The sequence below is a fragment of the Podarcis melisellensis genome, assembly GCF_964234715.1.
Source record: "Podarcis melisellensis genome assembly, chromosome: Z".
In the NCBI taxonomy this organism is placed as follows: Eukaryota; Metazoa; Chordata; class Lepidosauria; order Squamata; family Lacertidae; genus Podarcis; species Podarcis melisellensis.
The window spans coordinates 47,806,474-47,832,961 of NC_138547.1; the positions used below are offsets into that span (position 1 = coordinate 47,806,474).

General features: G+C 41.6%; 1 protein-coding gene across 6 annotated transcripts in view; it reads right to left on the reverse strand.

The window, feature by feature from the left end:
- Positions 1-26,488, reverse strand: part of LOC309361777 (kelch-like protein 13) — a 77,419-nt gene that overhangs the window by 23,940 nt on the left and 26,991 nt on the right. For 2 of the 6 annotated variants that reach the window (XM_081896950.1, XM_081896945.1), the window contains 3 exons: positions 19,466-19,510; positions 18,774-18,887; positions 3,698-3,839 (listed from right to left, as the gene is read on the reverse strand). In XM_081896950.1, coding sequence (XP_081753076.1) covers positions 3,698-3,839; positions 18,774-18,887; positions 19,466-19,510 — 301 coding nt within the window. Of the gene's footprint in view, positions 1-3,697; positions 3,840-18,773; positions 19,199-19,465; positions 19,561-26,488 lie in introns of those variants that run through there. The other 4 variants (XM_081896947.1, XM_081896949.1, XM_081896948.1 and 1 more) reach the window with 3 other exon arrangements.

The window sequence follows — 26,488 nt, forward strand, 5'->3', positions numbered from 1 at the left end:
ACAAACTTACAACTATGTACAGTGGTACTTCTGGATACGAACGGGATCCGTTCCAGAGCCCCGTTCGCATCCTGAAGCGAACGCAACCCGTGTCTGCGCGTCTGCACGTGCATGGCCACTTCCGCGCATGCACGTGACATCGTTTTGACTGTCTGTGCATGTGTGAGCGGCAAAGCCCTGAAGTAATGTGTTCCGTTATTTCCGGGTCACCGAAGAGCGCAACCCAAAAGCGCTCAACCTGAAGCAACTTCAACCCAAGGTATGACTGTACTTAATTACAAATGGCTGCGGCCCAAAAGACTTTGAGAGATTATTTTGAAATAAATATGAAGACCAATGTTGAAAAAAGAGTGATCTGGGACGCAAGTAAAGCTGTTATGCGAGGTTTCCTGATACAACAAAATGCAATAAAGAAGAGAAGCCAAAATGAGAAGAAAAATAAGATTTTAGAAAAGATAAAAGAAGGGGAAAAGAAATTAAGACTAAAAACAAAGTCTCAGGAGATACTGAAGGAAATTAAGTTGTACCAAATACAATATATGGAATTGATGAACCAAGAAATAGAATGGAAAATCAAACAAATGAGACAAAAGACTTTTGAATCCGCAGATAAATGTGGGAAACTTTTGGCTTGGCAAATAAGGAAAAGACAAAAATTAAATACGGTGACAAACCTAGAAGTGGAAGGAAGGAATATTTACAACCCAACTGAAATCAGAAGATGCTTCCAGAGATACTTCAAACAACTGTATTCACAAGGGCCGCAGAAAGAAACGGACATAGACCGATTTCTTGAAATAAATGGATTACAAAAAATTTCTGATGAAAGCAAATTAGTACTGAACCAGAAAATAACTGAACAGGAAATAGAAAGTGCCATTCAAAATATGCAATTGGGTAAATCTCCGGGACCTGATGGGCTGACTTCCAGATATTATAAAGCTTTGAAGGAGTGGTTATTACAACCTTTGAAGGAAGTCTGCAATGAAATTTTGGGAGGGAAAAGGGCACCAGAATCATGGAAAGAAGCATTTATTACACTTATACCGAAGACAGAGACTGAAAAAACTCAACTTAAGAACTACCGCCCTATTTCTTTACTAAATATGGATTACAAAATCTTTGCTGACATTTTGGCTAAGAGACTGAAAAAAGTCTTGATGGAGGAGATTCATAGAGACCAAGCGGGCTTTCTCCCAAGAAGACATCTGTCAGACAACGTAAGGAATATAATAGACATCTTGGAAAAGCTGGAAGTGAATATAAACACTAAGGCAGTTTTGATATTTGTGGACGCGGAGAAAGCCTTTGACAATATTTCTTGGAGCTTTATGAGGAAGAATCTCCGGGGGTTGGGGGTAGGCCAAGAGTTTGAAAATGGTATAGGTGCAATATACTCTGAACAAAAAGCAAAGTTAATTGTAAGCAATGTGGTTACGGAAGAATTTAAGATAGAGAAAGGGACACGTCAGGGGTGCCCAATCTCTCCATTACTTTTTATATCAGTCCTGGAGGTCTTGTTGAACATGATTAGAAGGGATCAGCTGGTTAAAGGGGTACAGGTTGGAGCCAAACAGTACAAATTGAGAGCATTTGCTGATGACTTGGTACTTACACTACAAGAGCCTGAATCTAGTACAAAAAGGGTCTTAGAAATAATTCAAGAGTTTGGTCAAGTTGCAGGTTTTAAATTGAATAAGTTAAAAACTAAGGTACTGGAGAAAAACTTAACAGCTTTTGAAAAAGAGAGGTTTCAGAATGAGACAGGATTAACAGTGGTTAAGAATGTGAAATATTTGGGGATCAATATGACAGCTAAAAATGTGAATTTATTCAAAGATAACTATGAGAAAACTTGGACAGAAGTGAAAAAAGACTTAGAAATCTGGTCAAATTTGAAGCTTTCCTTGTCTGGTTGAATTGCGGTTATAAAAATGAATGTATTGCCTAGAATGCTGTTTTTGTTTCAAACATTGCAAATTGTGGACAAGATGGACTGTTTCAAGAAGTGGCAGAAAGACATTTCGAAATTCGTCTGGCAGGGCAAGAAGCCCAGAATTAAATTTAAGATTTTAACCGATGCAAAGGAAAGGGGGGAGATTTGCCCTGCCAGACTTTAAACTATATTATGAATCGGCAGCTTTCTGCTGGTTGAAGGATTGGCTGCTTCTTGAAAACACAGACATTTTGGATTTAGAAGGTTTTAACAATACTTTTGGGTGGCATGCATATTTGTGGTATGACAAGGTTAAAGCAAACAAAGCTTTTAAAAATCATATTGTCAGGAAAACATTGTACAATGTCTGGATTAGATATAAAGATCTGCTGGAAAGTAAAACCCCAAGGTGGTTGTCGCCAATGGAGGCGAAAGCTGTGAAAAAGCTTAATATGGAGTCCAAATGGCCGAGATATTGGGAAATTTTGGAACAAGAAGGGGACAAATTGAAATTGCAGAGTTTTGAGAAATTAAAAGATAAAGTGCGAGACTGGCTTCATTGTTATCAAATAATGGAGGTTTACAAGATGGATAGGAAAATTGGCTTCCAGGTGGAAAAATCAAAATTGGAAACAGAATTGTTAGAATCCAATACTAAAAATTTGTCAAAAATGTATAATCTGCTGTTGAAATGGAATACGCAGGATGAAACAGTGAAATCAGCTATGATTAAGTGGGCACAAGACATTGGTCATAACATTATGTTTGCTGACTGGGAAAAGTTGTGGACCACCGGTATGAAATTTACGGCATGCAATGCCTTAAGAGAAAACATTATGAAAATGATTTACAGGTGGTACATGACCCCAGTCAAGCTTGCAAAAATTTACCATTTGCCTGATAATAAATGTTGGAAATGTAAAGAAAATGAAGGTACCTTTTTTCACCTTTGGTGGATGTGCCCTAAGAGTAAGGCGTTCTGGGAAATGATATATAATGAATTGAAAAAGGTATTTAAATATACCTTTCTGAAGAAACCAGAGGCCTTTCTCTTGGGTATTGTCGGCCAAACGGTGCCAAAGAAGGATAGAACATTCTTTATGTATGCTACAACAGCAGCAAGAATACTCATCGCAAAGTATTGGAAGACACAAGATCTACCCACCTTGGAAGAATGGCAGATGAAGGTGATAGACTATATGGGACTGGCAGAAATGACGGGCAGGGGAGAGAGACAGCGGAAGAAGATTGGAAGAAATTTAAGGACTATCTTAAGAAATATTGCAAAATTAATGAATGTTAGAATGGCGTTGGCTTAGAAATTGCGTGGTTTTCAGCTGAATTGGATATGTAACAAGAAAAGAAGGGTTAAAAGTTTAAATGAAATTAAGGGGAAGGATTTGCTGAACTAATACAATAAAAATTGGAATACAGAGAGGGGAGGTATGGGGAAGTCGGGAAAGTAAGGTATAAGAAAAAAAGGGAATGAAATTATACCTGTTCTTTTTTGTTTCGTTTTGTTTTGTTTTTGCCTGTGTTATATTATTGTTTTATTATGCTTTTATATAATTATTGGAAAACTTAATAAAATTCTTTAAAAAATAATAATTACAAATGGCTGCAATGGCACTGGCAAAGCACACCAACAGAGAGATAAGGCATTCAACCTCAATGAGAACTTACTTGTCAGAGAAGCACCCGTGAAATAAAAGGAACTCTCAAAAGGATGATATGGCTGTTCAGATCATGGTGTCAACTTACCTGGAGTACTACAGAACTATGTGTGTTGCTGGTGAAAAATCTTGTGGTTCCTGCCTTTGACGATTGCAGATGGGCAGACACACCCATATCGCTGCTCCCAATGGATACTTTCATGTGAGGGTCTTCCTCTTCAACCAGAGATCTAAAATGCAGAGCAGAAGGAAGCAACCTTAATCCAAAGCCTGCTTTTCATTCTGCCACATGAATGGCATGTCAAGCCAGAGACTTGTGGGAGGATCTAAAATGAGAACTGGATCAGATTCCTGCTAGACAAATGTTAAGTGTTCAAATGTGTCATGTCTTTTTCTTTAATTTTCACGCTAGGTTTTGGTGCCGGCTGTGGTGGTGCTGGCAGAGTAGGATTCGTGGGGTACAAGTCCAGGACCATGCTCAGCAGAATGAGTAGGAGAGCCCTCAAACGCAGCACAGTTGGCTTACCAATCCTGAAGTAAGAGATTACATACTGCCATCTAAAATGCTGGGGAAGAACCTCGTAAAACCATTAAGTACAGAGTCTAAAATTACTGAATCACTGCCAAGACATTAAAAGCTGTAACTGCATCAAGCTCTGGCAACCTTTCTTTAACAAAAATACACCCTTTGTGTACTTGTAAAGGTAAAGGGACCCCTGACCATTAGGTCCAGTCATGTCCAACTCTGGGATTGTGGCGCTCATCTCGCTTTATTGGCTGAGGGAGCCGGCATACAGCTTCCGGGTCACGTGGCCAACATGACTAAGCCGCTTCTGGCGAACCAGAGCAGCGAGCCAGAAACGCCGTTTACCTTCCCGCTGGAGCGGTACTTTTTTATCTACTTGCACTTTGACGTGCTTTTGAACTGCTAGGTTGGCAGGAGCAGGGACCGAGCTCACCCCGGGAGCTCACCCCGTCACGGGGATTCGAACCGCTGACCTTCTGATCGGCAAGTCCTAGGCTCTGTGGTTTAACCCACAGCACCACCCGCGTCCCCTTTGTGTACTTAGGAGGTGTCTAAAGAAAGTTTATTCACTGTTGGAAGGTAGACCATGGGGCTTTAGGAGGAAGAAAGCTCTCCATAACCTGTGTAACCCATGCAAGTTGGCACCCCCTTATATAGGGCAGTTTCATAACATGTCTGAAGCACAACTGCCATTCTTACTGAGAAGTTATCTGAAGACTGTCAATATGCAGATAAAAACATTGGCCTCCAAATAAGTTTCAGAAATTACTTTAACTGCCCAAAGATGCAAGTGGATTTTAAACTAATCCTTTTTGTACCTGCACTGAATAATTCCAATTCATATATCAATTTGTATATTAACATTTTTACGGAATTCTTGTGAACATTCATTTCTTGCTTTGAGTCAGGGAGACCACATCTATTTAAAGCCATTTCTGAAACATGAGAATTTTTCAAGGGTTAGTCAAAACCATGGATAGTTCAGAGAGAGATCAACCTTAAGAAATACTAAACAAGTAACTTGGACCAAACAGTGAACACAGGTTCAAAACATGGGTGTGAAATACATAGAACGCACACTACAGAAATGCAGACCGTATTTAGCAAGCCCATCAGGGGACAGGTGGAAAGTGGTGCTTCTTTTAGCACACAATTCTGTTAAATGCAATTAACAATTCAGAAGCAACCTGGATGGAAAATCTCTAGTCACATTTCGATTAATTGCATAAAACATTTACACAACCCTAATCTAAGGATTTGCCTCCTTCCCTGTCTTCCATGCCAGGAAATAAGTATGACAAGTATAAGAAAGCAGGCATTAACATACTGGCGGAGAACAATTCCTATTAAAAATATCTTCAAAGTCCATAACTACCCTGTACATTATTAAGCTACTCCAGTTTTGCCTTTCATAGAAGCAGCAAGTAGACAATATCAGACAGAAAAAGTTATATCCATATTAAAAACTGTTTGCACAAGAACTTAAGACTGGAGGTGGGGGGAAAATGGGAGCAACTAGCTTAACTTGCTAAATTTAACACGGTTTCAACAAAATAACTTCATAGGTAATGATTCATAGACAGAAACATGTCTTTGATAGAAGACCCCAGCAGTGACTCAATTAGGTGCTGAACACCCAACCAGCAGTCACATGTGATGCATCTTTGGTTGAACTGCAGCCTTTCAGCAGTGTTGTTCAATTTCTAGAACACTGATTCTAGAAATCCTGCAAGAAAATTCCTCAGCAAATTAAAAGTACAGTGGTGCCTCGCAAGACGAAATTAATCCGTTCCGTGAGGCTCTTCGTATAGCGGTTTTTTCGTCTTGCGAAGCAAGCCCATTGACAGCTTAGCGGATTAGCGCTACAGCTGTCAAGCGGCTTCCAGCGATCAGCTGTTAAGCGGCTTATCAGCGGAACAGCTGATAAGCGGCTTAGCGGCTTAAGAAAAGGGCGGAAAAAGCGGAAAAAAACCAAGGGGGGATGCAAGATTTTTTTCGTCTTGCGAAGCAACCCCATAGGGGAATTCGTTTTACGAAGCACCTCCAAAACGGAAAACCCTTTCGTCTAGCGGGTTTTTCGTCTTGCGAGGCGTTCGTCTTGCGGGGCACCACTGTAATATGCACTGGATTTTTTTCCAGTTTGCTCTGGAAATATTTCTGATGCCCTCGAGAGCAATTTGTCTATTTTACATGTATTTGGTAATCAAAAATAAAAACTTTGAAACCTGTGCCATGTTTGCCTAATGTTGTTGCAATTGCCATCTATTCACGTTACTAATTAAATGGGGACTCCCCCTCCCCCCGCCCGAAGGAAAATGAAAATACCGGGGGAAAGTTTCCACCCCACACAACTGCAAGACTAGCATGGTCTGGAAGCTGTAGTACTAACCTTCTCCTCATGATCCTAACTTCCTGTGTGCCGGGCATCCCTGATGTGTGGGAGCACCTTCAAAATAAAGTTTTTCTGACACTGAATTGCCAGTTCTGCCAGGAGGAACCTAAAACACGGAAGCCCTCAGAACCTGAACTAGCCTAGAAGAATTGTGGACAGTTGGCAGGCCCACTAATCCAAAATTATACCTTGGACTTAAAAGGCAGCTTTAGAGTAAAGCAACCCCCCTTGCCTCATTGCAGTCATTCCGACAACACAATTTCGAACAGTGGAAAAGAGAGATTTTAAGGGCATGGATAAAGATGCCAGGAAGCCACTGAGACAAATTCTACTTGCCAAGAGGAGCCAACCCTCACATTCTGAGTCTACCCATGTGTGGATTTTCTCTCTGCAGCGGTGAAGAGGCTTCAATGTGCCAAGTCAAGCTTAGCATATCAGAACCACCTCCAATTTATCTAGCTGTGGATGAATCATGCTTCGTACACGGCACAGAAAAGGAGGTAGGAGGAGAGCAACATCAGAACAGGCACTTCAACAGAAGTGCATGGAGCAGAGGAAGAAATCTCTCTTGCAGGGCACTGGGAGCATCCTTACATAAGGCTGTGAACCTTATGTGATGGAAATAACCTCATTGCCTGTCTCTGTGTGTAAAAATATTGGCTGTTAGGATATAGACATATGCTTTCTTCCCTTGGAGCAGTGCCTCCAAAATCTTAGACCAAAGCCAGTGGTAGAGAATTTTCTCTCTTCATAAGAATTAACATCATCAGTAAAATACGGTTCCAACTGCGAGCTAGGCATTCAGATTTTATTTTTTACATTCCAAAACTGAAACACATCCTCCACTTTATCATCAGCTGCAAGTTATCAGGACAAATAAAACTAACCAGCAGGTGATCAATTACCAGCAACTCATACCTCAATGGCCACAAATCAAAGAATTAGAATTCTTTTTTTAAAAAAGTCATTTCCCTCCACCTAGGCTATCCAATTAGGTCAACTTTGCATGCACTTTCTGTGGGTTTGTTAGCATGTTTTCTGAGGTGCAAATTAGGTACTGTTAACAAATTAATTTTATTTCTGCTCATTAATGCCGACATGACAAATATTACAATTCATTAGGTAAATGAAGAATGTAAAAATATTTATCAGTGTTTCCTAGTGTGCATATTATTATATCAGAACTAGGAATTCCAAAAAAGAGGGGCGCTCATTCACTTTCTAATTAATTCTACTGCTCTGATCAATAGATGTCATTACATTAAAATGGGGGGGGGGGGAGAGCAGCCAGTTGGATTTTTAATCAACATAAAAGTCTGCAAAATGCAAAGGTAATATAAAGATGTGTAGCTAGCTAGGACAATTCACAACAGCTGTAGATAAACAATATGTAATGAGGTGGGAAGAAGTCTGCTAGGCCCCAACAGTCTAGTTGGGCAGGGAATGCATGCACCTCGGTCTGTATTTTTTAAAAAACAAAATAACCCCCCCCCAACACACATTCATACCCTGAACACGCCATATCACCAACTACTTTTGATACACCCCTCATTTCATCACATGCATGGAAGACTGTTGGCAAGAAGGCAAGGTTTAAGGCCCCCCTTGATCATATGGAAGTGTAGGCACACCTTTTTCTTATATCTCATTGGGCAATCATAGCTTTTAACATTTGATAATCTCTTATCCTGTTAGGGTTTAAAGTAGAGGTGGTTCCCTATTGCACACCATTCCTATACAGCCCTGGCTTTTCCATATCTCATGAAGATGAAAAGCTCAAACAATAAGCAGAGAAGACTGGAGTTCAGTTTGTGGTAACACAGAGTGACAAAAGGAAAGAAAATATTTTTAATAGAATTATACAAGCTATATACCTATTTAAAAGTCCTCCCCCCGGTCCCGTCCCCCACAATCTTTGATAGTAAAACCATGAGCCTTGAACAGAGAGCTAAGTAGGACTTGGGTGGCTCAGTCTAAAATGGAAATTAGGCAAACGGGTTCGGTGCCTAAATTTGAGGATGCATGCCTCAGCTATGTAAAAAGCATGAAAAAGAAACATGCCACCTACACTTTTGGACAATGAGTACAGAGGCAGCATGGCAGAATAATCTGTGCATTTTAAAGAGAAAAATCCTCCTCAAATAAATATTTTAATACACATTTAAAAGATGGTAGTATTTAATGCATGCTTGGCATATTTAAACGACTGAGAATTATGCTGCAGCACTGAAAGTAGTGCAGAGCCGTCTTCTGATCCCTAGATCAGCCTGATTCAGATCAGGTTGTTTTGTGTAAGAGTTCGCAAAGACTGGATTCCTGCAAAATTCCTAGTTGATGCGCACCTCACCCTCCAAGACACTCAAGCTCAGTACCTTCTGAATGGTTGATGGTTGACTTAGTTGTGAGGTGAAATAAAAAAGTGACAGAATTTAAATGTCCAGAGTAGGAACACTGTAAGTCTTTTGAAGCAAAGCAAAATTACTGGGCATCTTAAAGTCTATTAAATGTATTATGGTACATACGATCATGGACTACAGCCCCCACTATCACATTCCATGAAGACTCGTGCTAATGGTTTGGGAGAGAGAAGTGTCAAATTGCCATTTAAAATTAAAAACCAATGGTGCTTGTACTGCTGCTTGATGAAGTAGGAGAGGAGAGGAGCTATTTTAATTCAACAAGGCAATACAGTGGTACCACTACTTACGAAAACAAACCATTTCAGGATACCGTTCGCACCCCAAAAAGTCCGTAAGTAGAGTGCTGCTACTGTGTGTGCGCGAAGCATGCAGATCGCTTCTGCGTGTGCAGTGAACCCAGTAGCAAACACTTCCAGGTTTGCCGCGTTCGTAACCTGAAAAGCCGCAACGTGAAGCAAACGTAACGCGAGGTATGAATGTAAAAAAAAAAAAAGAACTTCAGCCTTGTCTGACCCAAATAATTTCATATCAACATAATTTTTAAAATCTGTGATTTGTACCTTCTAGTTTGAATCACCATTCATCTTAGAGGTTTGTTTGTTTGTTTGTTTGTTTGTTTGTTCTGTTCTATCATCATCATACTTTATTCTTCCATTTCTTACCCACTTTCACAATGAGGATCCAGGGTGGGCTACAAGAATACAATCCCAAAAACAATTAAAAAGATTGCAATTAAGAGAATAGGGTAGGTCCTAAAATACAGATCTCTGACACCGTAGGTAAGCATAAAGAGGCATCTCTTCAGCTTACAATGAAAGCTGTGTAATGAAGGGGCCAGACACACCTTTGTGCAGAGGGAATTCCACAAAATTAGGGGTTGCCATAGTGAATGTCCTCTACACACATACACAAACTTCTGAGGGTTGTAGAATTTCCAAGAGGGTTCCCTCTGTTTATTTCATCACGTAAGAGGGCCTGTAGAGGAGGAGGTGGTATTTCAGATATTTGGAGCCCAAGTAATTTAGTGCTTTAAACACTTGAACCTTGAACTGGGTACCTTGAACTGGGCAGAAACAAATAATAAACAATTTCTAGCTGCAAAGCCACCAAGATGTTCTAACTCACATGTTCCCATGCCATGGATTCTCTTGTTATGCCTGGGCAAACTTGACTAATACTTTTTTTTTAATGAATTCTGAAAACATGCACAAATTAAGCATTTGGACATTTATTTGCTTTGTTGTACAAAACTTGTTCTGGAGTCAGTGATACGTAACAAGATTATCTGCCCACGAATGCCTCCTCTACAGCAGATCCAGAAGCTGTGGGGGCAGAGAGACTAGCATGCCGAACAGCTCCCTCATTTTTGTAAAACCAACTAGGAAGCAGGTTGAAGAATCAAATTTCAAGTATTATTAGAACAACTTTTATGATCACAAGCTACTGCAATGTAGTCAAGTCTTACAGTAATTACAGGTGCAGCACACTAAACACATTCATCTTATCACAAGTCTATACCTATCTATGTAGAACAGCATCAGCCCTAGACTAGCACAGCTGTTCTAGCTGGGGCTGATTTTGGTAGTCCAAAGCTTCTAGAGCAGAACTTTCCTAACTTTTCATGTTGGTGACACCCTTTTTAGACATGAATCGTTTCGTGACACAGTAATTCAGTTTTACTAGCAAACCAGAGGTTAAACTAACCCCTTTCCAGCCCCGGGAAAAGCGATGGCAACATTCGCACAACACGCCAACACACTAACGTGTCGCAACACAGAGTTTGGAAACCTCTGATCTAGAGGGTAGCAGGCTGGCAAAGGCCAAGTAGAAAGAGAAAAGGGTAAACTGTGGGCACACAAGTGCACCAGGAGGCATTGTGCAAGAATCGCTACTGTGAACTTACAGACCCCCTTCCTCACCTCAGGAAAATAAAAGTAGTCTCATTTAAGGAATTTCATTGGCAGTGCTCCTTATACATGGGCAGCAAAAAATCCCACTTGATCTCTAAAGACCAATGAATTTCAGTCAATTGTTTTATAAGGAAATCCATCAACAACAGTTACAGTGGTGCCTCGCAAGACAAAAATAATCTGCTCCGTGAGTCTCTTCGTCTAGCGGTTTTTTAGTCTTGCGAAGCAACCCTATTAATGGCTTAGCGGATTAGCGCTATTAGCGGTTTAGCGGCTAAAAGGCTATTAGCGGCTTAGCGGCTTAGAAAAAGGGGGGAAGCAAAAAAAATCGCAAGACTCGCAAGACGTTTTCGGAAAACCCTTTCGTCTAGTGGGTTTTTCGTCTTGCGAGGCATTCGTCTTGCGGGGCACCACTGTATTTAGTAAAAGCACACAACCAGCAATTCTAGCTGTAAAATTCAAAACCAACCTAGAATCAAGAAATTCATATACTGTAGATGCAAAAGGGAAAGTACATTTCTGAATGAGGCAGAGGAGGTAGAATGATGGCATGTTAATCCTTTTCAAAAGTGTGGGAAATTGACAGACAGAACTTTATGTCTGCTTTGCTTGTGACATGCTGTTGTCTGGATTGGATCAGTTGCTGGAGGAAGGACAGGTGCATCTATCACACATTTGGGATAGTAGATGGACACTGAGCTCTTCCACATTGCCAGGTATGCTATGGCACAATACCCTTCTTGCGTTAATAGTCATGTGACCACCCCCCTCTACTGCCTGGGGTTGATGGGATCTGGAGAGTGCCGCATTAGCTACTGTTTTTGTTTGTTTCTGTTTTGTTTGCAAACTGCTACTAGAGAGGTTATATGTGGCATGTTTGAATTATCTCAAGGTAGCAGAGTAGAGAATCTTTACAAAATGAGATGTTGAATCCTCCCCATTTTAGGGCATAAATGACTAGATGCATTGGCAGATTGGGCAGTAACTTAGTTGGATTTTTTTGAAAGGCAGCTTCTTCAGTCTATGAACTGTGCTTTCAAATAGCTCTGCCTCCCTCAAGCCTACAAGAACATCTGTCTACAACTCAAACACTGAATCTAAAATACAGCATTTGGTGCACCGTAAACATTTGTTTGCTGGTGAAGTAAGTTGGAGGGTCAGGCTGCAAGTAATTTAATTAAGACAAAAAGGCTGATGTAATTTTTAGCTTCACACTGTGTGACCAAAGCAGGCAGAAACCCTATAAGGAACAAGCACACACACACACACACGCTACAGTTAATCCTTCCCAAAACCGAATAATAATAATGGTTTACTATAGAAAAATAACTCTGAACAGGAGAGAATGCAATTCTACTAGTGATTGATTATTGCATTTCAACTATGACAAATTAAAATAAAGGCTTTTTTTAAAATAACTGACAAAAGTCAATGCTTCTTTCAAGTGCCTTGATAAGATAGGAGAGAGGCCAACGAGACTACACTGGGGAAAAGTTCATATCAGCATTTCCTAAGCCACTTTCTTAATTGGGCATTTGCGGCACTTCTCTCCCTGAAAAATGAGGATGACTCACAGTCCCAGCCAGGAAATAGTGCTTGCGCTAAACCCAAGAACAATTACAGCACAGCACTTGCCTGCAGAGCTAACCGATCAGAACTCTGTTCTTTTAACCTTGTCACAGGCAGACTGGGAACAGCTATTTGGCTGGCCAGCACACCTCCTCCTTATTGCCTCTTGGGTCACAATCTCTCTGCCTCCAGAATGCTCATGTTCATGTGCTAAAATCGAAGAGACCAGCACAGTCCAGCAGCAACAACAGTTTCCAGTGGGAGGAACGAAAGAGAAACAGGTCAACCTAAAAAGATGGAGAACAAACACCACGCAAGCTGTAAACCGAGTCGGTACATGTGCAGGTAAGTCCAGGGCTTTCATGGCACAGCAGCCATAAGCAAGTTTTTGCTGTGAGCAACCAACTTCCTTCAGCTTATGCATAAACTTTACTTCCAACATATCCCATTCATTCCTAAGGATTCAAAGGAAAGCAAACATGAATCTAGGCTCCCAAAATGCAATTTAGGATCAGGTGACTGCAGGCACAGAAAAATTCAACACGCAGATGAAAAATGTGGACACATAACTCAAGATGGAATGCTACAGAAAGAGAAGATGTAGAATTTAAGTGTGCTCTGCTCTGATACAGTTGCCATATCTCAAAAAGTAAAAACCAGGACACCCTGAAAGTTATTGAAATTTTTTTAGACAAACCCCAAAGTTGTTGAGCCAAATGAACAAAAACGCGAATTGAACGCAATGTTTTGGTTTACTTGCTGAAGATCCAAGATAAACTGCCACCTTCCAGAAATTCCTCCCAGACATCACTTCTGCCCTTGAAATCCTGGAAATGTCCAGGAAATCTTAGACTTATGGCAACCCTAGCTCTGCCTAGCATACTGCAGTCCTTGTGTGACTTCAGCTCAACCCCACATGCAGGGAATGCCCACCTGTTGCCCTTTACTCTCCTACCATTTTCCTTTGTCTCAGTAATACATGGATACTGAGGTAGAAGAGATACGCAAAGCAGTGGGATGGGGAAGGCAGAGCAAAAATGCTTTTCCTTCAGAATTGGAAACTGCCTTATATAAGGCAGACTATATGGCAACCTAGCTCAGTAGTGGATACTCCAACTGGCAGCACATCTACACATCTCCTTGGAAAGGAATGTGTGAGGTAGGACTGTGTCTGGTGCTCTACACATTTTGTATCAGGATTATGTACAGTGGTGCCTCGCAAGACGAAATTAATTCGTTCCGTGCGGCTTATATTTGGGCCAATACAGTATATATCCACCACCTCTGCTGTGAACCTGCTGAAGCAGCACAGGGTAATTTTCAATCTTTCCATTTAAAAAGCACTCAACCATCTCAAGAAAATTACTGGATCGGAATCTAGTACTCTCAAAAATTATAGATGAGGTGCAGGTCTGATAAGAACAGGTATAAAATCCAGCCAAAAACTTGCTGAAAAGGGAAGATCTAAACTAGGAGATGGAGAACCACCAGAGATGAGGCAAGAGTAAAGTTTTCCTGGGTAGGAAGTGCCATAACCCAGATGCAGTCACAGAAAAGGCTCACTGCATTCCTATCAATCACACCTCAAGCACTGATGGGACATGAAGAGCCGCCTTCAAAAAGCTTCTCAACAGAGTAGTCCTTTAGTCATCTTGCACCCACTCTTCCTTTGATCACCCTAACATACTTTGCTGTTCTATTCAACAGGGGCATCTGAGACACTTAATTTTTATTCAAGTCACAGAATCTGCCTTATTTCTCATCAGCACCTCTTAAATAGGGGAAGCAAGAAAGTTCATGGCACTATACCATGCACATCTCAAACCACAGCAATAAAGTCCGTACTGAAGCAGCTCATCCTCTTCTAACTCCAAAGATTTGCCATGGTGCAACATATTTGCTGAAACTTAGGTGAGGGAAGTGACTGCATATAGATGAGATTGTGCTTGGGGCCGTAAACAAGCTGACTAGCAGTCTTTGTCTTTGGGGACGGGACTGAACAAATGTCTAAAACCAGAAATAAAAATAAACTCAGTGTACATCACTCAATGCCAAAACACGTATTCACTGAAAAACAATTTTTATCTTAGCTTGAATGACAGCATTAGATTTTCAACTGACATAGTGCAAAGCAGTTTGCAAGGTAACACTAGGAAGATAGGGACAATATTTGCCCACAAGGGACTACACAAGATGCGAACTATGTGCTAGTGTGGGGAGAAAGACACTTCATTAGAGAGCCTGATAGAGCCCAAGAACAACAGGGCTAGATTAAAGTACTCCCAGCTCCATCTTCTGGTCTGCTGCCTTGGTAGTACAGGGACTATGGCACTGGAATCCAGCTGCCAAGGTTTCCAGGCATGCGACCTTTAATCATCTATAATCCCCCTGACTTTGTGCAGCAACAGTGGCAGAGAACTCCACCATCAATAGCTTGAGGCCAGGACTCATGTTCATAGCCTCCAGGACTATGATTGATCGACAGTCTCTTACTCATAGCCACAACTAGAAGTCAAAAAAGCTCCTGGACCATTTTTGAGAAGCTGTGTCTGGATTTCTGTTTGATGTGGAGACTTCCCAACAGGAAAGCTCCCCTGTTGTAAGGCGGCAGTCAACCTTGTTCACTCAGTTGCTTTCTGGATTCCCTTTACATCTGTGGCAGGGAATGGATGTCTGCAAGGGGACCTGAAGGGAAGCGCTGGCATCTTCAAAAGGACATTTCACCAGTCCTCTGTTTTGGCTGTCATAGTTAAGCAGGAGGATTTCACCTCTGAGTTTTACTACAGTGATTCCACTAGCATTCCACAGAAGTATCCTTTCCCATATTGGACACAGATAAGGCATGATCTGGAGGGATAGCCCTTTTTTAAAAATTTCTACTGACCTCACTGAATCCACACTAGCACCAGTTGGATAAGAGATAGGGAAAGTTTTCTTGGTAATCATGGTATTTAGCTTTTCTAACTCTGATAATTCGGTAGCTTTTAACTGATCTACATTGCACAGAGAGGACATAGCAAAAAAAAAAAAAACCCCACAGGATATCTACTAGGCAGATATCTCAAAAGGTTTCTCCAAGTGCAAAATCCATTCTCATCCACTGTATTCTTACATGGGGGGGGGGGGAGGTGGGACAGTCTTTTCTGGCTGCAACAGCTATGTAGAAACAAAAACACTGCATTCTATTGGGGCAGGGAAGAGGCTAAGGAGAAGACTTCATAGCTTTAGTGAGGTTTAGATTAAGTAGCACTGCAGATCCTGTTCGTTCGCCCCCAGTCTGTGACCACCTGAGTTGGCAGCACTTACAACCACCCACAATTCATATTTTGTCTTAACTTACTTGCTTTCCACTGTTTACTGTTGCCACTTTCCACTCTCAAGTCCTCTGGCACACAAAGAAGAGATGTGGACAAATTGAGACACAGGAGTTTCACAAACAAGAATTAGAGAGCTGTGTGTTCTGCTCACCTTTGGTGAACAGACTAATGGAGAATTGACACTCACACAATCCACTGAACAAACCTACATCACAATGATCAGGTATAAGGAGAGGCTGCCCATTTTTTAATTCCTTCTACCCTATGAAAAAAGGAGTGCTTTCCTATCAATAGGATTTCCAAGCAGAAAACATTCACCCCACAGTCACAAAGAGTAACTGCACACAAGCTGTATTCCTTCTGCGAGTGCATCCCTCATACCCAGTGCTATTTTTCAAAAAAAAAAAAAAAAAAAAGAGGTGCCAGAACTCACCATGAACACTTCTCCTGTGCTCTTAGAATGGCAACGGCTCCCACCTGAAAGATGAATTGGTGAGTTCTAGCTAAAAACAGCTTTGCTCATACTACCCCGCAAACAGAGGGTATGAACAGGTAAATCTTTTATTCCCAAAGGTGTAGAAAGTTTTCTAAAGGACATGAAAGACCCCAATCTCCTACAACACACCCAATTTACTCTAAGAGGAACAGGTAGATACAGAATGTTAAGGGGCAAAACCTCAGCCTTGGTAACCTTCTGTCTGCCAAAATGAAGTGAGTCTTTTTGGAAAGAAGCTGACCTGGTTGCAAAGCAGGTTACATGCAGCATACAGAGTTTTTGTCAGTCTTAATCAAGGGCGGCCCTTTCCCATCTGCATAAAGCTCTTACAAGAAGCAAGATAAATTAGGCATATGGTTCTTGATTTGGAAGGCAAATTCTATGCATTAACACAATATTGCTGCTAGAAGAGTGGCAAAAACAGGGCTTCTTCCTCACTTCTAAAATTGCAACATTAAAGACCAATGGATATGACAGGGAATGGCATTTAATCAAAGCACATGTTTTAAGAAAACCAAGACAATCAGAGCTTTGGCACTGAATCATAACGCACTACTGTTTAAAACTGATAATGAGCAAAGTGATTCTACCAATTCCTAATGGCAAGCTGCACCATATTTGTAATCACCACTCTGGTCGCCCTTAGATTTCAAAGGGTTTTTAGCTTGGGGCATTCTGGAATCCTATTGTAGAACATATTCTACCAAACAAAAACTTGAAAAACATTTCAGTTCTGGAGTAGCCCTCATACACTGTATTCTGACATTAAGTGGTTGGTCCTTTTATTCCTGATTTAATACGTTTTGAATTATAGCCCACCAGACACCAAGTGCTAAGGGCAGGTAGCAGTGGTTTGGCATGAGCGTGGGTATGCCAATAATTATGCATGGCATAATATAAGTTTTTAGTCACCAGTATAGCAATGCCAACCCCCTCCCTAAATAGAATGCAGAATGGAAGACAAAGTTACTTATAACTAAAGTATAAACACCTATCGCAGGAATATTTACAACAGAGCAGTTCGTAAGGACCTCTAGAGAATTTTTATATTATTTTAAAACAATACTTAAGCAACCTTCTACAAGCTGAAGCTTACACACCTATGAATGAAACCCAGTTTTCACAGAGACAATTGTGGCTTCTCACCTACAGTTGAAGCTGCCTCCTGAACATTTATGCCTCATGTATTGCTGTATAAGAGCTGGACAATGCACCAACCATGCACAGTTCTGTTCAACACTGTATTTTTTATATGCTGCCTCTACAGACAACAATGGCAGCAAACTCCCTTTGTGTAAGTGGTAGGCACACCAGAAATTAGCCTAGAGCAGAGTTTCCCTTTCTTTCCAATATTTTTTAAATCCACAACAGTGCTGATCACTAGGCAATGCCGGTTCTCTCTGAAATATGAAAATGCCTGAAAACCCTTAGCACAAAGCCATTTCCCCCTTCCGATGCGTCACACTCAACAATTTGCTTTCAAGCTTCAGAATTATGATACTATAATTTTTAGATGCTCCAAGTTAGTAAAAAGCTTTTTTTTAAAAAAAAAAAAAGGTATTTCAGCAAAATGATGCTGCTAATCATATTTGCCCAACAAAACTGATGAGCAATTTGCTCCTTTGTGATGTTGGTAAGTATACAAGCTGAAAGCATCAAGTTACCACATTTCATTCATGCAACCCTCAAGGAGAACTGCCTCAATGCTGGCTGAGCATATATTTTGTGTTTTATAAGTATGAACCATGGAAGCTGTTTCCACCATGGCTCATTTATTAATGAGCACTACCAGAACCAAGTTAACTTCTCCTTACTGCATTCATTTTTTGCAGGCCATGTGTGGTGCTCAATGTCAGCCAGAAAAACACAGTCTATTAAAATGCCACAGTGCCCTTTAAAAATATGAATCCTAAGCCCAATCAAGGCATATCTGGCAGTGGCAACATTTAATTTTTGACTTCTGCTTTGACTTCTAAGGAACAGCTAAAGAACGGGTAAAAAACTGCAGTCAAAGGAAGCAATTCCAATATTTCACAGTGCCACACACACACACACACAATACAGAAATGACATAATGGTAGGCATTACATACATATTCATTTTTTAAATTAGCTATAAAAAGGAAGATCTGGGTACTGATGATTCTGACTTGCTCATGTAAGATCTTTAAGGACAAATGACCACACAAACTTTGACAATAGGCACCGAAAAGGAATTATGAATGTGGCCAAATCTGCACCATTTCTCTGCTTTTTCAACAAAGGAACGACTCAACACAACATCCATCATTTGGGGAGGGGAGAAAAAATGGGAAACTGACAACAAAAGGAGTGTTAAATTTTAGAGGTTCTAATGAAAGAAATGCAAGGTTAGAAATAAAAATTCTGAGACCAATGTCACATCAGGGCACCACGTAAGAAAAGGGGGGGGGAAGGAGGGGGTTATGTCTCACAAAACAAAAGCCCGGGGAGGGGGGGGGATGTAATCTCACAAAAGAAACCCCACCTTAAAATAGCCTCAATTCTCTCACTTACATGTATGCTGGAGAAAGTGGCGACGACCTGGATGTTTTAAGCACAGGAACTGGGAATTTCCACATAGCAGGAGAACTCGTTTTCCATTTCAATGGCATGTTGGTCACCACGATACTACAATAACAGCAAACAGCGTTTCCATAACAGACTACCAATTTGGACTTCCATTCCAGGCACACACTACTGGCACAACGGTGGCTGCTGAAGCTCGGAACAAGCCAAGCGAGCTTGCCAGTGAGCTTAAACCAAAGCTTCCAGTCTGAAAAAAGGGGTTGAGAGGCATCTCATTTTAAACCCTGCTGTCCCCTAAAGCAATAAGGCGATTCTATCACTCCAACTCGAATAGTGCCACCTCCTTAGAGAAGTGTTGACTGCAGTATATGTTCAACAGAAAGAAAGAGAGGGAGGGAGAGAGAGAGAGAGAGGGAGAGAGAGAGAGAGAGAGAGAGAGAGAGAGAAAGGAGCTGCACTTTACAAGTCACCACAATGCAGCTTTTTTCTATAAAAAGAATGCCTCTCCACCCCCCACCCCAAGAACAAGCCTGTAGTGCTATTGTTCTACCTTCACAGTCACACTGCAGCACCATACTACATTCTGTACCTATTAACCTGATTTCTGACCAATAGTAGCAGGGTGGGAAAGGGGAAGGGGGAAAAAAGATGGGATCCATAATGAAAACGAAGCAACATACCGACTCAGTACACACTTGTCATCCTCTGAACATTCTTCATTTGAGCTGCAACAATACAAGTGGGAGAGAAATCTCAGCATAGCCCTGGGCCAAACGACAGAGAGATCAGTGACCAAACAAAGCAGCCTGTTTTGCTTCCGTGCAAGCCAAAGAATGCAAGGATGCCATTGTGGCAAAAGCCTATTGCATAATAACAATAGTATATTTTTGCTTTTGTTTAAGAAAAAAGGAAAATAAATGGGGAGGAGAAGAGAAAAAACCAGTCTTTCCTAATCCATAGTCAGGGCGACCGAACAAGGATACATATCTGCAGATTCCTGCATGTTCTTCCACACAGCTTCGTATTCAAGGCACTCTCATTTTCCCTATTCTCTGCTTCCAGGTGAGATGAGTAAAAACCCCATGCATTTTTACAATATGCTCAGGTGACATGTATATTGCTCTCCGTCTTCTGTCTGCAGCAAATGGAGAGCAATGTGCCGCTAATAACTGTCCTTGCAGGAACGCGATCAACAATCAAATAGAGCAGCCCCCCCCCAAGAGCTCACAAATTGCCTCAAGTCCTGACGAAGCAGCTGGACACGCAGGTGTCCGTCACACATACCCAAACACAGCCCCTGTGGTCTGGTGGTGACCTCCAGGGGCAAGCAGTTACCATGTGTGAGAGCGCGTGCGCATTTTTTAAAAGCGCACTTAAAGCACACACATAAATTTATCTGCTTTATGAAGGCATCTCTGACAGAGAGCTTGTTAGGGGAAGGGTAGGGGAGAACAGAAAGGAATTTCACCCCAAACCAAGCAGTGGCTTGACTGACCCGTTAGGTGTGTCTACAGCAACTCCCATGAACAAGTGCTAACCATTTGCATACTATTGTAGAAGGGTCACAAGTGGACTCCAATATTGATTTTTATGGACTTGATGTGTCTCCTCTCTCAGATTTATGTTCAGTAGCATGCATGACCTGAATATTTCCTCAGCGAAAAGTCTAAATACTGTATAATGGAAAAGGCTATGAAAGCAGGAATGCTTTTTATTTAATAATGCTATTTCTGTTCAGCTTCATTTGCATTGCAGGAAAAAGGCACTAGCAGAAAGGGCTCTTAAGATTTTTGTGTTCAAGTCCCAAGCTGCAAGGGGAACTGTAGCTATGGGCAGGTATCCAAGGTACAGAGGCATATGACATACCAACACAGAGAGCTGAGCTGAATGTTGCTGGGCCTATAGCCCTAACCCAAGGAGAACAATCTTTTAAGCAGCCTTCTTAAAGCAATGGAGGGGCAGGACATGTTAATATCACAAACGCTACTGAAAATTAGCAAGATAGGGAGTTCAAAGATGTGGGGGTAGAAGGCAGATGCACATGCCACATGTGACACTGTGAGCATATTCAGCTCTGGATTTTCATTCTAAGAAAGAAAACTTGACACTCCAGAGATCTGGTTTTGCTGATAAGACCAGCCAGATTTATTGCCAATAAAAGCAGATTTACTGAAGCATGCAGCCAACGCCAAAGGCTGCATTAACAGAACTGGATAAAGTCACACATTTACATGCTGACTGATGCCTACTTTTCAAAGCTTGTACTGCCAACAGTGTATGAACTGGTCTCATTTGCATAGATCGCTCCACACTGGACCCTGCCGTCACTCATGAATCCTTTGCATCATGCAGCCAAGCACCATTGGCTAAACTTAACACTGTACACATTGCATAATCATTGCTTCTCTGCCAGATCACTGGTGTGTTTCACACATTTATTTTTTAAAAAGCAAGATTAATGATCAAGTTCAGTACTAAAAGAGTGCCTTTCATCTACTGACACCTACTGAAGACAAGAGCAGCAAGGTCACTGCTGTTCAACCTCAAGCATTGCCTACTTGTGGCAAGCAAGACAGAAGACCTGCTGCTTGTGGAGTAACCGAATATGGTAATTCTGCTATGTGCCTATGTGCCAGTGCACTAAGGGGTGGTGGTGGTTGTGGTGGTGGTAAATTGATGCTTTCCAATCTTCCTCAGTGCCGGAGTCTGGTCAAGTCTGGTCAAGAAGGTGCCATAAGAGCTATGCAGTTACAAGGGCACTATTGCCAACCAGAGGCCAAGATCCTCACTGCTCATCAGCACTGACCCCTTGGAGGCACTGCAGGGCAGAAAGCCACCATGCAATTTGATCAGGGAAATTGCTTGTTTACCTTGTTTTCCCTTAGAGGCTCCCAGTCCTCCTCCATTACTGTAAATCAAACAATTGCTATTTCACAGAGCTCACCAATACGGTGGTACCTTGGGTTACATACAATACGGTGGTACCTCGGGTTACATACGCTTCAGGTTACATATGCTTCAGGTTACAGACTCCACTAACCCAGAAATAGTGCTTCAGGTTAAGAACTTTGCTTCAGGATGAGAACAGAAATCGTGCTCTGGCGGCCCGGCAGCAGCAGAAGGCCCCATTAGCTAAAGTGGTGCTTCAGGTTAAGAACAGTTTCAGGTTAAGAACGGACCTCCGGAACGAATTAAGTACTTAACCTGTGGTGCCACTGTATTAGTATTAACAGTTCCAGCAACTCATCAATTCTGCTCCTCTCTAAACAGACCTTTGCCTTCAGCCCATACTACCAATGTGTAAGAACAATAAAGCTGTACAGCCAACTGAAGCAAAGGATAAAATGCAAGCCATTTCAGAACCTACCCCTAACCCCCCTCCCAAAAAAAGAGCTGATCTCTGAAAAGAGGCAACACACCTTCCTCAATGCAACACATTGGTTTGGAATCTTCTGGAACAATTACCAGTACTTCTTCCAGTGGGAACAGAGTTAATCAAGCCAAATGATCACCAACACTGCAGAAATTCAAGAAAATGCTTCACTCGGGAGACTAAGTGATTGGGTTGTTTCAACAGTTCTATATATTGGGAAGGGGCGGCAATGTTTTCCCCAGATGAGACCATTATTAACACTCTTCATCTTGGCATGGGATTTAGCTCACATATCTCAGCTGCTCAGTTTTCTAGATAAGCCTTTTCCAACCTGGGGCCCTCCAGGCTGTGTTGACTACAACTCTCATCAGCCCCAGCCAGGATGGCCAATGGTCAGGGAAGACAGCAGCTGTAGTTGAAACATCAGGAAGACACCAGGTTGGAGAAGCTTGCTCCAAACAACCAGGAGCATCTATCATTCTGAGGAGAGCTGTAGGTGCTGGAGCCACCTAGAGGTGGGCATCATACTTTCATCATACTTCAGGAAGACCCACTGAAATCATTGGACTTGTTACTTAAGCCCACTGACTTCAATGGGTCTACTCTGAACATGATTTAGCTGGATATCACTCAATATCTCTTGATAAAAACATGTATTGTACAACTCAGTTAACATATCTGATCAGATGCATCATATCATCAAAACAGTTACAACTTAGTAACCCCATCTGAAATCCTCACTCTATAAGGAGTTATTTCAAAATAGGGCTCTGTCTTCTGTCAGGAGGACAGACTAGATACACTTTTCAGTCCCTTTCAACACAGCAATGCTAAATCACAATGAAAACCTTGGATATATTAGCTGAGACAGCTGCTGGCTCATCTTTCTTCCGGAAAGCAATCTGAGCAGATGGTGGGCTGCATTTTTTTACATGGTGTACATTCTTCTACCACATGCACAATAAACTGGGTGTGCAAATAGCAGTACCAAACTCTGGCCAAGACATGCTTCAGCTGCTGATGAAACAAAATGTTCATAGCAGATTGCAAGTCACTAGGATGCCACGCACCGGGTTTTTTTCAGTGGCCAGTAGCTGAAATCTTAAAGGTGAAAGGCCAAAGGCTATGGAAGGAGGGTAAGTTTAGCACCGTTCATGATAGAAGGGGGCAAAGAGAGACCCCAACCAAGAAAACAGCATCAAGGGTCAGTGCACTGGGTATCCATGCTCTGTCTACAGTCTTCCTTGCTTGGTCACATGGCATAGCCTCCAAGAAGTGGTCAAGGGAGGGGTTAAAAGAACTCCCAGCAATGCTGCGCCTTCTATAAGCACTTGGTGTTTTATTCTTACTGCACTTAACAAAACTTATATGACAGTTGATTGTAATAAAGCTTGTAAGTAATTTACAAGAAATATTAGAATGATGAATAAAAAACAGTTAAGCACATTTAAAAATAATTGAAATCAACAGTAAAAGAGATGACATCACGTCAACAGCTGCATACCTGCATAGGCTTGCCTAAGCAAAAATATTTTAAGCAAGCGCTGAAAAGAGTACTGTGAAGGCGCCTGATTTCAACAAGCAGGAAGTTGAAAACTGTGGGTGCCACCACAATGAAAGATCCATTTCTTAGAACTATCAAATGAGTGTTACACGGCACCTGTAAAAGTGCTAGCTGCAGAGAATGAAGCGGTCAGGTTGAGATTCCTGCATTGCAGGGGGTTGAGCTAGATGACCCTTAGGGTCCCTTCCAACTATGACATACAGGGAAAGGCAGTCGCACAAGAAAACTGGTCCCAAGCTGTTAATGGCTTTATATACACCGAACATGAACCAGTGTATACGTCTCATCAGAGCTCTCACTCCTGTCAGCAACCTGCTGCAGCATTCTGCACTATCTGCAATTTCTAGGTCAAACACAAGTACTATACTAAAATGTAGACTTTGTTTTCCATTTGGAACTCAACAACATGCGGAAATTAAAACACAAGGGAGTACCTCTTCTTTGCATCAAAGAAAGTTCTCATATAAGGGGGCTTAAGTATGGAGTTGCTATATTTTAAGCTACTGCTACTAGCAGCCAAAGAGCTAGATCCATCATATTTCCAGAACTTGCAAGATCCATGTGGCAATAAATGCAACTATGCATAGGCACTGCACGCTCTTTCAAAAACACCTTCATCTCTAGACAATATAAAGCGTGCCAGAAAAGGAAAATCATACAATTACCAATTAAGCAATAACTAAATATGGAATCTACTCAATAAAACATTAATTAATTAATAGAACTGTTGAATTAATGCATCCTTATATACGAGGGATCACATTTATTTGCTTCTCAGATGACATGTCACTGCTATTCAGGGTTGGAATTATAGGTTAAGCTGGCCTCAAATTGTGACCTTTTAATCATGTAAGAACTCAGAGAAGCTATGAACTATGCCGAGCAGGGCACCCAAGATGAACAGGTCATAGTGGAGAGTTTTGACCAAACGTGATCCACCTGGAGGAGGAACCGGCAAGCCACTCCAGTATCCCTGCCAAGAAAACTCCATGGACAAAGACAACAGGCATATAAAAGTTATGACGCTGGAAGATGAGCCCCTCAGGTCGGAAGGCGTCCAACATGCTACTGGGGAAGAGCGGAGGGCAAGTACAAGTAGATCCAGAGCTGATGAAGCGGCTGGGCCAAAGCCGAAAGGACGCTCAGTTGCAGATATGCCTGGAAGCGAAAGGAAAGTCCAATGCTGTAAAGAAAAATATTGCATAGGAACCTGGAATGTAAGAACCATGAACCTGGGTAAGTTGGAGGTGGTCAAAAATGAGATGGCAAGAATAAGTATTGACATCCTGGGCATCAGTGAACTAAAATGGACGGGAATGGGTGAATTCAGTTCGGATGACCATCATATCTACTACTGTGGGCAAGAAACCCGTAAAAGAAATGGAGTGGCCCTCATAGTCAACAAAAGAGTGGCGAAGGCTGTACTGGGATGCAATCTCAAAAATGATAGAATGATCTCGATACGAATCCAAGGCAGACCTTTTAACATCACAGTAATCCAAGTTTATGCACCAACTACTGGTGCCGAAGAAACTGAAATTGACCAATTCTATGAAGACTTACAACACCTTACAGAAGTGACACCAAAGAAGGATGTTCTTCTCATCATAGGGGATTGGAATGCTAAAGTAGGGAGTCAAGAGATAAAAGGAACAACTGGCAAGTTTGGCCTTGGAGATCAAAATGAAGCAGGGCAAAGGCTAATAGAGTTCTGTCAAGAGAACAAGCTGGTCATCACAAACACGCTTTTCCAACAACACAAGAGACGACTATACACATGGACATCACCAGATGGGCAGCATCGAAATCAGATTGATTATATTCTCTGCAGCCAAAGATGGAGAAGCTCTATACAGTCAGCAAAAACAAGACCTGGAGCTGACTGTGGCTCAGATCATCAGCTTCTTATAGCAAAATTCAAGCTTAAACTGAAGAAAGTAGGAAAAACCACTGGGCCGGTAAGATACAATCTAAGTCAAATCCCTTATGAATACACAGTGGAAGTGAGGAACAGGTTTAAGGATTTAGATTTGGTGGACAGAGTGCCTGAAGAACTATGGATGGAGGCTCGTAACATTATACAGGAGGCAGCAACGAAAACCATCCCAATGAAAAGGAAATGCAAGAAAGCAAAGTGGCTGTCCAATGAGGCCTTACAAAAAGCGGGGGAGAGAAGGCAAGCAAAATGCGAGGGAGATGGTGAAAGATACAGGAAATTGAATGCAGATTTCCAAAGAATAGCAAGGAAAGACAAGAAGACCTTCTTAAACGAGCAATGCAAAGAAATAGAGGAAAGCAATAGAATGGGAAGAACCAGAGATCTGTTCAAGAAAATTGGAGATATGAAAGGAACATTTCGTACAAAGATTTCCATAATAAAGGACAAAAGTGGAAAGGACCTAACAGAAGCAGAAGACATCAAGAAGAGGTGGCAAGAATACACAGAGGAATTATACCAGAAAGAAATGGATGTCCCATATACCCCAGATAGTGTGGTTGCTGACCTTGAGCCAGACATCCTGGAGAGTGAAGTCAAATGGGCCTTAGAAAGCACTGCAAATAACAAGGCCAGTGGAAGTGATGGTATTCCAGCTGAACTATTTAAAATTTTAAAAGATGATGCTGTTAAGGTGCTACACTCAATATGCCAGCAAGTTTGGAAAACTCAGCAGTGGCCAGAAGATTGGAGAAGATCAGTCTACATCCCAATCCCAAAGAAGGGCAGTGCCAAAGAATGCTCCAACTACCGCACAATTGCACTCATTT